The following is a 12549-nucleotide window of genomic DNA, read 5'->3' as shown; positions in this document are numbered from 1 at the left end:
AGATGTGTGCATGTGCTGTGTGTGAGTACGCATATGTGCACATTGGCATGTGTGTACACACGTGCATGTGAGTACATGTGTGTGCACATTGGCATATTATGGTTTATGGGTTGCATGTATGCAATGCACATATGTGGTGTGTGTATGTGTGTGTTGCATGTTTGTGCCAGTTGTGTGTGTATTTTATTATGTGTTGATGCATATGGACACGTATGTACTCATTGGCATGCCTCTGTGTGTGTTGGCGTGTGTATGATGACAGGTGTGTGCACAGTGGTATGTGCATGCTGCACGAGCAAAGGGAAGATGGGGAGTGGGAGAATGACCAAAACGTGAGCGAGAGACGCACGGGAAGAGGAGGCGTTGGAGCGCTCAGAGCCCCGCCATGGCAAGGACTGCGGGATTTCACCCCTGGGTTCTTGTCTGCACTGAACTACTTGTTCAATATGCCTCTGCCTCTGTCTTTCCCCCCCCCTCCATGCCCCAACCCATCCTGCTGCAGATGCTGAACCTGTTTGTGGCCGTCATCATGGACAACTTTGAGTACCTGACCCGAGACTCCTCCATCCTGGGGCCCCACCACCTGGACGAGTACGTGCGTGTGTGGGCAGAGTACGACCCCGCCGCTTGGTAAGGAGCTCACCCTCATCCCGCACCTCCTGCCCCCACCCAGCAGCTGGGGCTCCCCTCCCTCCCTCGAAGGGAAGATTGGAGGGCTCGGATTTGTCCATGTCTGCAGGGGAGCCGAGATGAGCCTCCTGCATCAGCAGAGAACTGACTTTTGGGGGGCTGGGGAAAGGGGGGGGGCAGAAAGAACCAGGTCAAGGGGGAGTGGGATCTAGCTGTCAGAGCCTGGTTGGGGCTGGGTGTCAGGACTCCTGGATTCTATGCCCAGCTCGGGAAGGGGAGTGGATACGGGCCCCAGGTGCCCTCGCTCTAATCCACTATTCCAGGGATGAGCAGTGACTTGGCTTGGTGGGCCATGGATCTGAGTCAGTGCCATGGCGATACGGGGCTAGATGGCCTACTCTGGACAATCCAGCGCAGACATCGGCTCAGATGCCTGGGTTCTTGTAGGGTCTGAAGTTTCCAGGCCCATCTGGAAGTTTCTAGGGCTGGGCGAAGGGGGTGCAGGGCACCCTGGGGTCCAAGCACCATGGGAAGGAGCCATCAGCCAGCGTCTCCTGAGCCGAGAACCCTTTGCAGTGGGCGGGGGGAGGTTGGTCCTAGTCAATACCCTGGTTTGCTGGGTAGCCGCTGCCGTGGGTTAGTTCCTGGACAAAGCCGGCCAAAGCCTCCTAGAAGCAGCCCTTGTTAGTCACACAGAACAGTAAGTTCTCTGCCCGCCTGGCTGCCTCCTTCCCTCCCCTACCAGATCCTCACGTCCTCCGGCCTGCAGGCAGGGGCTGTGCTCCTCCGGCTGCCAGGAGGGGCGGCACATGGAGGCCTCTCTCGTGGCTGAATGCCAACTCTCCGGGGCAGGTGCTGCTCCCGTGTGCTGGCACAGCTCAGCTGGCCCGGAGATTAGAGCAAACCCCTCCCACATCGTCTGTCCAGGATCAGATTCGGGGCAGACAGGGCCAGTTCCCCCTGAGCACTGACCCAGCTGTACACTGAGGAGACCGGATCCCAAAGCCCGCCCACCCCTCCTGGGCTGGCGCTGTGTCCCCCTGGGGCCCTGCACGCGCAGGCTCTTGGATCGTGTTGCTGTTTAATGTTTCCTTTTTCAATTTTAGGTTTTTGCAGCTGGATTCTCTCCAACCCTCCCCCCCTTCCCAAGCAAATCAAAGGGCCCTGGGGTGTCCCGTGGTGCCCCGGGCTCTCCCATTATTACAGCGCATTGTGAAGTGGGTAACAGCTTGCAGAATTGCTGACTGGATGGAAAACACAGGCCTGTTTTCCTCCCCCACCCTAACTCCCCATATGCTCTGCAGAGACACCACACAGTCACCGCTAGGTGACACAATCGGCAGTGCCAGGGAGAGGCCGCCAGCTAGACACAGGGCGTTCGGGGATGTACCCCCATCCCGACTCCTCTGCCCCTGGTGTATCCTCTGCGGAGGATTCCTGGAGTGTCGTGTTCAGTTCTGTGCCAGGGGGCCGCCACCCCAGGTGTTGTGCTGTCCCATGTCGTCCCTGTTCTGTTTCGCGGAAATGCCCGTTGTTTCCAGGTTTAAGGTGTTTGTCTACGCTGCCAACCCTACCTGGCAAGCCCTGCCAAGCCCAGCAGGAGGAGCTCCCAGCCGGCCCCCGAGTCCGATCTCGTGCCACTGGGGGGTAGACATAACCCTGCCCCCGCCTTGGCACGAGGGTCCTTTGCATATGAGTGACACCCCTCCCCCAGCACAAACCCATTGGAGTCAGGGGCAGCCGTTGCATTGACTTCACTGGGCTTTGCGTCAGGCCCCGGGAGAGGCCTATGGGTCTGGACCCCCGGTTCTGTCCCCAGCTCGGGATGGGATGTGGGGTTTAGAGTAGAGGGGGCTGGGAGCCAGGACTCGGGTTCTCTCGCCAATTCTGCTGATGGCTCCCTGGGTGACCTTGAATAAGTCACTGCCCCCGACCCTGCAGCTCCATGCCTCAGTTTCCCCGAAAACAGACCCACCTCCCAGGACATCTTAGCCAGCGATGGTCTGGAGTAGCGATTTTAACACCAGGCCTCTACTCTGCCAAGGCCAAGCGCCCTCAGCTCCCACTGGAGCCCACAGGAATGTGTATCCAACCCCCCACCCCCAAGGTCAGTCCAGGCAGGTTGCCTTAGCTGGCCTGGGCACCCATTCCTGGCAGCCTTGCTGTGATCTGTGTGTACATGACCGTTTGTGTGTGTCTCGCCCTGTAGCATCTGCACTAACCCCCTGTATTCTTCTTGCAGTGGCCGAATTCATTATAAGGATATGTACAGTTTATTACGTGTTATCTCTCCCCCACTGGGCTTAGGCAAGAAATGCCCTCATAGGGTTGCTTGCAAGGTTTGACTTACACTAAAACCTGCTAGCATCAACGGAATGAATGTTGCTTATGGTTTCTTTAATATATATATTTCATATATATATATATATACACACACATCTCGGTATCCTGCACTTCTCCAGGAGTAACCCACTCACGGCCTTAGCACACAGAATGCGTACGAGGATGCCGTCCGCCCAGTACCGCATGGAGCATCTCGGTGATTTTGAACCCTTTCTGCTTGCTGTCAGCTGAAGCTAGGCACTGAGGATCTGTACCACTGTACACCCCCCCCCCACCACCACCCTTCGCACATTGAGTTTTTTCATCTGGGGAGGACGGAAACTGCATTGACACCTCTGCCATTTATCCCTTCCCTCCGCCCCCCCCCGTCCACCACCTCCCCCCCCCCCGCGCCCACCCACCACCTTCTCCAGCATTGGCAAAGAGGCGTGCTCAAAGCTAAATCTCTCTCTGTCCTGTTCTTTGCTACAAAGAGGGCCCGATCCTGCAGTCCTCCCTCCCAGAACACCAGGAGGAATGTTGGCTAAAGGACTCCAGGAGCCCAGCAAATCACTTAAGCATGTGCCCACACTCGTTTCTCTTAAGCAAGGGCAGAATGCGGTGCCCCCTGAAGGCAATGGACAAACTGCCATTGATTTCATTGGGCAGTGGATCGATGGGAGCTTAAGTGCTTTGCTGAATCAACTGTTCCCTTCCCCCCACCCCCAAAGCTGGCTAGTGACCCGGAGGAATGAAAGGTGTGTGAGCGCTCGCTCTTTCTGCTGAGAAGCAGCGAAGTAATCTTGGCATTTTTTTCTTCCATTTTTTTTCCCGTTCTTTCTTTTGAAATTGATTTAAAATATTTTTTTTCTTCTTTGCATCTCTCTCTTGTCTATTTTTTCGTGCCTTTTTTTTTTTTTCCTTTCCGCTACCAGGGGCCGGATGACTTTCACGGATATGTATGAGATGCTGAGGCATATGTCTCCACCCCTTGGGTTAGGGAAGAAATGCCCACCCCGGGTTGCTTATAAGGTAGAATAAATTAAAGAGACAAAAACATGCAAATCAAATTCACTTAATTTTTTTTTAATTTTTTTTAACCAAAACATTTTTTTAAAAACGCAGCCTATACAATATCTTTTTATACATTTCTTTGTGTTTTTTTCCTTGATCAAATCTCTTAAATAGTACGGTGTGTCCGTTTGAGTCCGTTAGCATTTCATGTTTCAGAGACTCCATTATGGCAAGTCAGCTGGGGTGGGTAAGAACTGAAGTCCAAGGTGCATGTTAATTCTCTACAAGCCCCTTTTTAAGGATTCCTTCTTCCCTTCCTTTTTTTATTCGGTGGAAGAGACATTGCTTTAAAACGTTAATTCCCCCACCCCATCCTTGTCGAACCCTTCTCTGTAGGATGATCCGTACAGCTCTGACCGACCTGTCACGTCTCAGTCATTAAAGATTTCCTCAATGGATGGGAGACAGGTGGATGGAAATTGAAAGGTTCCAGTTCAAAGCTGGACAGTGGGAAGAGGGCAGGGGTCATAAATCCCTCGTGGGCCTGATCTAGAACCCATTGAAGTCAGTGAAGACTTTCCACTGAGTTCGTTGTGGTTTAGGTCAGGCCGAGGATGAGAATCTAATAGGTTGGCCAGGGAAGGAAAGGCGACTCAGGCGATACAGCGGCACCATGGCTCAGAGTATCTGGTCCATTCCTTTCACAGAATGATCAGTGAGGACTGATTGCTAGTCCTGGGATGGGAGGGAACGGTCGTAGTCAAGGCAGTGGATTTTAAAGGGTCGCTCTCATTAGCATCAGAGGAGCTCGTAGACATCACAGTCAAGATCGGGGATCATTGTCCTCGGCGCTGTAGAAACACACAGGCCAGAGTTTTCAAAAGAGCTCAGCACCGATTTAGAGTCTGTTCACACCGAGACATTTACCGGTATAACACCCCATGTGGAACCTCGAATTCCGACATTAGAGTGCCTTTCTCTGGGTTATTTTGAACAAGCACCAGAAAGCAAACAAAGGGCCTCTGATTGCGGAATGAGAGTTGGGAGTTGCACTGGTGCGACGCTCGCGGTATGGGTATGCCAGTGTAGTTACGCTGGTAAATTGCCCCAGGTAGATGAGCGTTCGGGCACTGAAATAAGTAGCCTTATTTTCAAACATTCTGACGCCTACCCAGGAGTGAGCTACTGAGTTCTGGCCTTGTTGGACAGTCTGGGTCCAGTGGTGAGTGCTGAGCCCTGGGAAATCTCGCCAACGCTTAGGCTTCATCCATAGGCATTCACCGTAATTTCTCGGGGATCCAGTGGAAGCTGTTTCCTCGGATGCGAAGATCCGACTGCAGTGTTTCCAACATTGCAGCTGGAGGTTAGGTCCTGGAAGTTAAATTGACTCTTGGAGGCAGCTGTGCCTAGTGATTCAGGCAGCATGCTGGGGTGCAGCAGAACTTGATTCAGTTCCTTGCAATGTCTTAGATTCACTGGGTGAACATAAGCTAGTCACGGCTCTGTGCCTCAGTTTCCTCACCTTTCAAAGTATGAGAAGCTAAACACCCTCAGTGGTAGAAAGGAAATTAGATGCTTAGTTTCTTTCAAGTTTTAATCATCTTAATTGTGATTTGTAATCTAGACCGGGGATTTGTTTTCAAAATATCAGATTTGTTTGGCTTTTTTTGCCTGACAATGAGCAGTGACACCATATTTCTGACCTTGTTGCTCTACAAAGAATCACGCCATGCGCCCCAGAGGTCCTAGCGACACCCACAGATGTGTGGGTGCTGCAACTCGAGTGTTATGGCCTCTCTCAGTCAAGCTGCGTTGACTCCAGAGGAGTCACTTGAGTGTGGATAACTCGGGCTAACTGCAGCGAGGACCTGCCCAAGGCCTAAAGATGTGATTTGAAATGTAGCTAAAGATGTAACAAGATTCTGTTGCTGGAAGTTGAAGCTGGACTGTGTAGATTTAGGCACACGTTTTTAATGCGGTAATTAACCGTTAGCACGATTTACCAAGGGTTGGGATGGATTCTCCAGCATTGGCCGTGTTTAAATCAAGATTGGATGGGGTTTTTTTTCTAAAATATCGGCTTGAGTTCAAACAGGGACGTCCCATGGCCTGAGTTCTACAGGAGGGTCAAGCCGGATGGTTGAAATGGGCCCCTCTGGCCGCAGGATCTAGGATTGAAATGCTATGAAAAACCCATGGGAAAGGCTGTGTGGAATTGAAACCAGGCTGGTTTTTGTTCAGCTCAAGTCGGTGACCTGGAACGGTGGCCTCAGGGCTTGTCTGCAGAGGGAAGTTCTTGTGGAAGCTGGTAGAGTGTGAATCTGGCAGTGTGGCCTAGAGGGTAGAGCCACTGGACTGGGACTCAGGAGAGCTGGGTTCCAGCTCGGTGACTAGCCAGTCGTTTCCCCTCTCTGTGCCGCAGTGATAATGAGACCGACCTCCGTGGTTACCTGCTTTGAGATCTGATGGAGTAGATCTCGGGGTTGTTATTACTGGACTAGCTGCAGCAGGATAGTGATGCTGCCGTAGCTGTGCCGGTCAGTCTCCCCACAGAGACAAGCTCTAAGGTCCCAGATTTGCAACCGAAGCAGAGAAGTCAGTGGGCTTCCACATAGGTGCAGGGCTCTACCCACGTGATCAGCTTGGCAGGAGCTAATTTCAGCCCTGGGATTAAGCAGGTGAAACTGCAGAAGCTTCAATTGCAGATGAGTCTGCTCAGGCCAGGGCTGAACATGGGGCCAGTGTCAGAGACCAGTCGCTCGTGATCTCCAGGCCACCTCCTTCGGAAGCCCCAGTTCTCTGCCGGGGAAGCTGGTCCCCATCTGTAATCAGCCCTATGGGGAACTCCCTTGTGCTGCTTTCAAAAATCTCCTCCACTACTAACCTTTCTCTCTCGGCCCCTTTTCATCCCCGGCCTCCTTTCTCTGTCAATGCAGTTCTCACCTGTCTAGCAGCTTCTCTCCTCTTCCCGTCACATTCAGTCTTTCCCATCTCTGGGTCTCACCTCGCCTCCATTCTCTCTCCCTGCCCCCACTCCTGCCGTTCCCCCGCCTTGGAAGCTAGAACTGCCCTCCAGGGCGATTTTGGAGGGTTCCCGTTTATGACTGTGGATCCATAACCCACGGCTTCCCCCCCCCTCTTTTCTTCCGCTGTCGCAGGCCCCCTCATTGCTCCTGCAGCCACCCAGCGTTCACCGTGTCTATCCCCCATGCGTGGTGTCCCTGTGCGTCTGTCTGTCCGTGCCCAGTAGGGTTCAGCCCATTGGCAAAGGCCATTGTCCCTACACCAGGCTTGGGAAGGCTGCTCCCAGGGTGTTTGCTCCTGCCCCTATCCCAGGCTGCCGGCCAGAACAGAACCTGAGTCCTTCCAGCACCTGAACCACAGGCCTCTCCCATCTGAGCTGCAGGGCCAGCCGGGATCACACACAGCCGCCTGGCCGGGTGGCAGGGGCTTCTAAGGACCAAGATGGGGCAGGGCCTGACTCTTGCAGCCACTTTAGGCCGGGTCTGTGAGCTCTACTGGCAAGCCTGCCTGCTGGAGACGCAGCGCCTCCCAAGACAGCTTAGACCCGTTCCCCAGATATCGGCAAAAGACTCCTCTGCCGATGTAACCAGGTCTAGACCAGGGCTTTTGCCAGTATAGAAATCACATTAAAAAAAATCACATCCCTAAGTGTGGTTACTGGGTCGGCAACATTTTCGGGTGTAAGCCGGAGCCCGGCTCCCCACGCTGACACCCGTTGAACTCCGTTGGGGTGTGGTTTTGTTACGCGATGCCAGCACGCTTCCTAGTAGGGCCACTGCTCCGTGGCTGGGAAGGTGCCTTGTAGCTGTTCCCATGTGGGAAGGGGAATAAGCCATATTGAGACCAGGCGCCTTTATCTTGGTAGAATTGCATCGTACTAGGGGGCGAACCGGTGTAGCGATAGTGGGAAGAGTCACACCCCTGCTATTACTGGGACAAACGCTGGCCTCCATGGGAATCAGCCCTTAGATCCCACAGTGATGGGCACTACAGAGAAACTGAAGAGAGCCCGGTGAGGTGTGGACGAAGGAAAGGAGGTGTAGGTCTGAGTTCTGTGGGGCAAACGGGATCGTTGGAAGCGGCTGGCACAGCTCTGTCGGGTTCCCACCTCTTCACATCCCTGACTGACCAAGCTATGCCAGCAAAAGCCTGTAACATTGACCTGGCCTTGTCTTTGCCTCCTACTTTCTGAGCCTTTAGAGTTATGCCCAGGTCACATTTTCCTCCAGCACCATGAGGGCTGGGAATGTCCTTTTTTCTTTCACATGAAAGCTGAGGTTGTCCCATGACTCCAGGAGCTGGGGCTTTAAGAGAGATGGCAGCACGGAGCAGCTCAGGGCAGGCAAGGGTTCTACCCTGAGCCTTCACACTGGACATTGACTGAGGTGTTTGTCCTGGTGCAACCACATGGGTTAGGGGAGTGGGTTTTAACGACTGTAGCTGTAACAGTAGAACTCCTAGTGTGGACACAGCTATACTGAGATAAAAGCATCTTAAACCAGTATAACGTACTGCCGTTCCCTTATGTAAATAGCTTTACTGGTATAAGCAACTTTATACAGTGCGTCCACACTAGGGGATTGTACTGCATTAACTGGACCCATCAGAAAAGGAGAAGGCTGATGTGTATGATGCTAGTGTAGCAATGGGACTGAGGACTCATCTCTCTTCCTGCATCTGGGAGGAGGGTGATGTCTAGTGGTAAGAGCAGGGAATCAGGACTCCCAGGTTCTGTTCTTGGCTAGGGGAGGGAATGTGGTTAGAGGGTTGAATTGAGTGTGAGGATTCCCAGGTTCTATTCCCAGCTCTGCCATTTGCCTCCTGGGTAAGTCACTTCCCCTGGCTGTGCCTCAGTTTCCCCATTTTACAGAGCTCCTCAGACGGCAGGTGCAATAGATTTGCACCATGTTGTTTTTACTCAGTAGCCTCTCCTCAGCCTGCCCATCAGTCCTTGCTCCTCCGCTCCCCTCACTCTATCTGAAACCTGCTGGGTTCTCCATTCAGTCCACCTGGGTCTCTCATACCTGCTGAGTCTTTTCCATGCCCTCCCTTGGCTCACGCCATGACAGCTGCTGTCCAGAAAACCATTGCGAGAGGAGCACTGGTGCTGTGTGGAGGGGTCTTGGCTGATTGTGATCCCTCTGGGATCCAGGCAGCTCCATCCCAGACCCAACCTGGTCCCTTCTACCTCAAGTGTTATGGGCCAATCCTGCCCAGTGTTGGGTGCCTGCCCAATGAGAGCACCATGCGGGTGACCTGGCTCTTCCAGGGTCACTCGACAAGGTTAGCGGGTAACATGGTGTGGCCGGTCCATGCCTCCCTCCCTGCAGAGCCGTGCATGTGCCAGGACGTTCTGGGAAAATCCGGGCCCATCTCCTATCATGCTTCGCCATGGAGGATGGTGGGTGCTTTTCACACAGTGCGATGCATTTTGGGAAGGTCTGGCAGAGACCTGGGAGGCTGGGTGTGTCCAACTACCCTGACCCTACCATGGCCACACCTGGATAATCAGGCAGGGTCCTGGGGGGGACCAGCAATGATACAGCAACTCCAGCCCAAGTGGGATTTGAACCTAGCTCAGGGATGTGGCAAACGTCCCATGAGCCGAACCACAGAGCAGTGATCAGGACCACGTAGTTCTGTCGCTGGGGCCTTGGGGTGCCCAATCGCTGACGGGCTGAAAACGCAGCACAGGTGAAAGTGTCCTGAGCCCGGAGGGGGAAGATGGGGGCTCCTTCCCCGAACCATGGGGCGGTGTGGAGCTGCACCCCCTCACTCTAATCCCTGACACAGCACCTCCGTGCTTGATGCTGATCTCTGCAGATCGCAGTTTTCTGGACATCACGCTTGGATGGACCTTCATGCTAATTTTCTCTTCATCCTCCCTGTCTGTCCTACTCCCCTCTCTCTCTCTGTCTTTTCCCTTCTCGTTTTGCTGTCCCTCCCACCTTCGTCAGTTACATCCCTTTAAAGACCGGAAGAGACCCCGTCCCCCAACCCCATCTCCATATGGTCCACAGCCTTATCTTAGCTAATGCACTGGTCGGCCACTGTCCAATCCAACCCGAAGCATCTTGTTGCCCAACAGCCTGAACTCTGAGGAATGCCGAGTTTCTGTCGATTTTTTTCATTTCTTCCCTTCGCACCTTGAGGACGCACCCATTCTTTGCACAAAACCTGCGGGCCTCTCACTCTAGAGCAGACTATACCAGAGCTATGAATGAGTCTCGATGTGTTCTCTGGGAATGCTTCCTGCCGCATGCTGCATGCCGCTGCATGAGCCCTGGCATGGCGCTGGCTTGCCTGGGCGCCGGAAGGAACGTGCTTTGTTGGATGGGACTGGCTGCATCCCGTGCAGTGAGCACTGACTATCGCTCCCCTGTTTTCCTTTGCTGATGCCGAGTGCGCTGCTGCCTTGCAACGTGGAGTTTGTGTTTCTTTCTTTGTTGATTTCTTTATCTTAATTTTAATTTTTTTTTTTTAAAGTCCATGAGCCCTTTGGAAAGAACTCTGGGGAAGGCGGGGAGGGTTTCAACCCAGAGAGGAAGGGGGTGGGTCTAGAGGTTGGAAGAGGACTTCTGGGTTCTCTGCCCAGTTGTTGGAGGGGCTTGGTGTCTAGTGGTTAGAGAAGGGAGCTAGAAGTCAGGTCTCCTGGGTTCTAATCTTGGCTCTGGGTTGGGAATGTTGAATAGTGGTTAAAGCAGGAGCCTGAGCCAGGACTCCTGGGTCCTATTCCCAAATCTGCCACTGTGTATAATGGGGAGACAGTTGCCTCAGTTTCCCCATCTCTAAAATGGGGATAATTCTGGCCCATCCACCAGTGGCTGAGGTTTAATCCCCAAATGCCAGCAACACACTCTGAGATCCTCAGCTGGACGGAGACAGGTATAGGCCAAGGATGCATGTTGTAAAGGGAATGCCTCATTCATTGGCATTGGGCACCCAGGTAGGCCCATCAGCATCCAGAAGGGATGGGGGAGGGGTGTTGGTTAGCAAGAATTGGGGATCCCCCGAGCACTGAACCCGGTGGCATCTCAGAGTTCTCCCCAGGGCTCCCCTGTTTTGAAACTCACGCTGGCCTCTGGGGTGGGGGGGCTGTGAGGGTGACGCGCATCTGCTTGCCCCTCTGCAGAGGCTGCTCCGCATGGACCTGCCTGTGGCTGACGACAACACCGTCCACTTCAACTCAACCCTCATGGCTCTGATCAGGACCGCGCTGGACATCAAGATCGCCAAAGGCAAGTGTGAGGCTCTGGCCCTGGGGCAGTGGTGTGGGGAGCTGGCTCCTCTGCAGGATGGGGTCTTACCGGCAGGGCCTTGCTCGAAATCCACAACTGCTCCAGTCCTGCTCTCTCACAGCAGGGGGCGCTGTATTGAACAGGGCAGGAGCGCTGGCTGTGCGGGGAGCTCCTGGCTGCTCCAGCAGGGGGCGCCGTATTGAACAGGGCAGGAGCGCTGGCTGTGGGGGAGCTCCCAGCTACTCCAGCAGGGGGCGCCGTATTGAACAGGGCAGGAGCGCTGGCTGTGGGGGAGCTCCCGGCTACTCCAGCAGGGGGTGTTGTATTGAACAGGGCAGGAGCGCTGGCTGTGGGGGAGCTCCCGGCTACTCCAGCAGGGGGTGTTGTATTGAACAGGGCAGGAGCGCTGGCTGTGGGGGAGCTCCCAGCTACTCCAGCAGGGGGCGCCGTATTGAACAGGGCAGGAGCGCTGGCTGTGGGGGAGCTCCCGGCTACTCCAGCAGGGGGCGCCGTATTGAACGGGGCAGGAGCGCTGGCTGTGGGGGAGCTCCCGGCTACTCCAGCAGGGGGCGCTGTATTGAACAGGGCAGGAGCGCTGGCTGTGGGGGAGCTCCCGGCTACTCCAGCAGGGGGCGCCGTATTGAACGGGGCAGGAGCGCTGGCTGTGGGGGAGCTCCCGGCTACTCCAGCAGGGGGCGCTGTATTGAACAGGGCAGGAGCGCTGGCTGTGGGGGAGCTCCCGGCTACTCCAGCAGGGGGCGCTGTATTGAACAGGGCATTAGCGCTGGCTGTGGGGGAGCTCCCAGCTACTCCAGCAGGGGGCGCCGTATTGAACGGGGCAGGAGCGCTGGCTGTGGGGGAGCTCCCGGCTACTCCAGCAGGGGGCGCTGTATTGAACAGGGCAGGAGCGCTGGCTGTGCAGGGAGCTCCTGGCTGCTCCAGGGAGCAGGACAGTAGCACTTTCACTGGGGATCTGATATTTTGGGGCTCCGATGCCCAGCCGCTGACTTTCCCCCCGGCTGGTGCCTTCCAGGAGGAGCCGACAAGCAGCAGATGGACGCCGAGCTGCGGAAGGAGATGATGGCCATCTGGCCCAACCTCTCCCACAAGAACCTGGATCTCCTTGTCACCCCTCACAAATGTGAGCCTCCCTGCTTGTTCCCCGCGCTCTCCCCGCGCTCGGCAGACCGCCTGGCTCCCTGGCATGGGAACTTCCCTGGGAAGGGCGTAGCGCAGCCCCCCATTAGCCAGGTCACTGCTGCCCAGCAGGGTGAGCTGCGCAGGGCTGAGCATCCCGTTCGCACCACGGGGGCTCGCGCTG

General features: G+C 54.9%; 1 protein-coding gene across 1 annotated transcript in view; it reads left to right on the top strand.

Annotated features, from left to right (window-relative positions):
• Positions 1-12549, top strand: part of CACNA1A (calcium voltage-gated channel subunit alpha1 A) — a 248225-nt gene that overhangs the window by 206172 nt on the left and 29504 nt on the right. Inside the window, 4 exon segments of the mRNA XM_044994574.1 lie at positions 503-630; positions 3888-3984; positions 11123-11228; positions 12262-12369. Coding sequence (XP_044850509.1) covers positions 503-630; positions 3888-3984; positions 11123-11228; positions 12262-12369 — 439 coding nt within the window.

The sequence above is a fragment of the Mauremys mutica genome, chromosome 20 (assembly GCF_020497125.1).
Source record: "Mauremys mutica isolate MM-2020 ecotype Southern chromosome 20, ASM2049712v1, whole genome shotgun sequence".
Classification (NCBI taxonomy): Eukaryota; Metazoa; Chordata; order Testudines; family Geoemydidae; genus Mauremys; species Mauremys mutica.
Note: the sequence above shows the minus strand (reverse complement) of the source record. Positions and strands in the feature narration are given on the sequence as shown.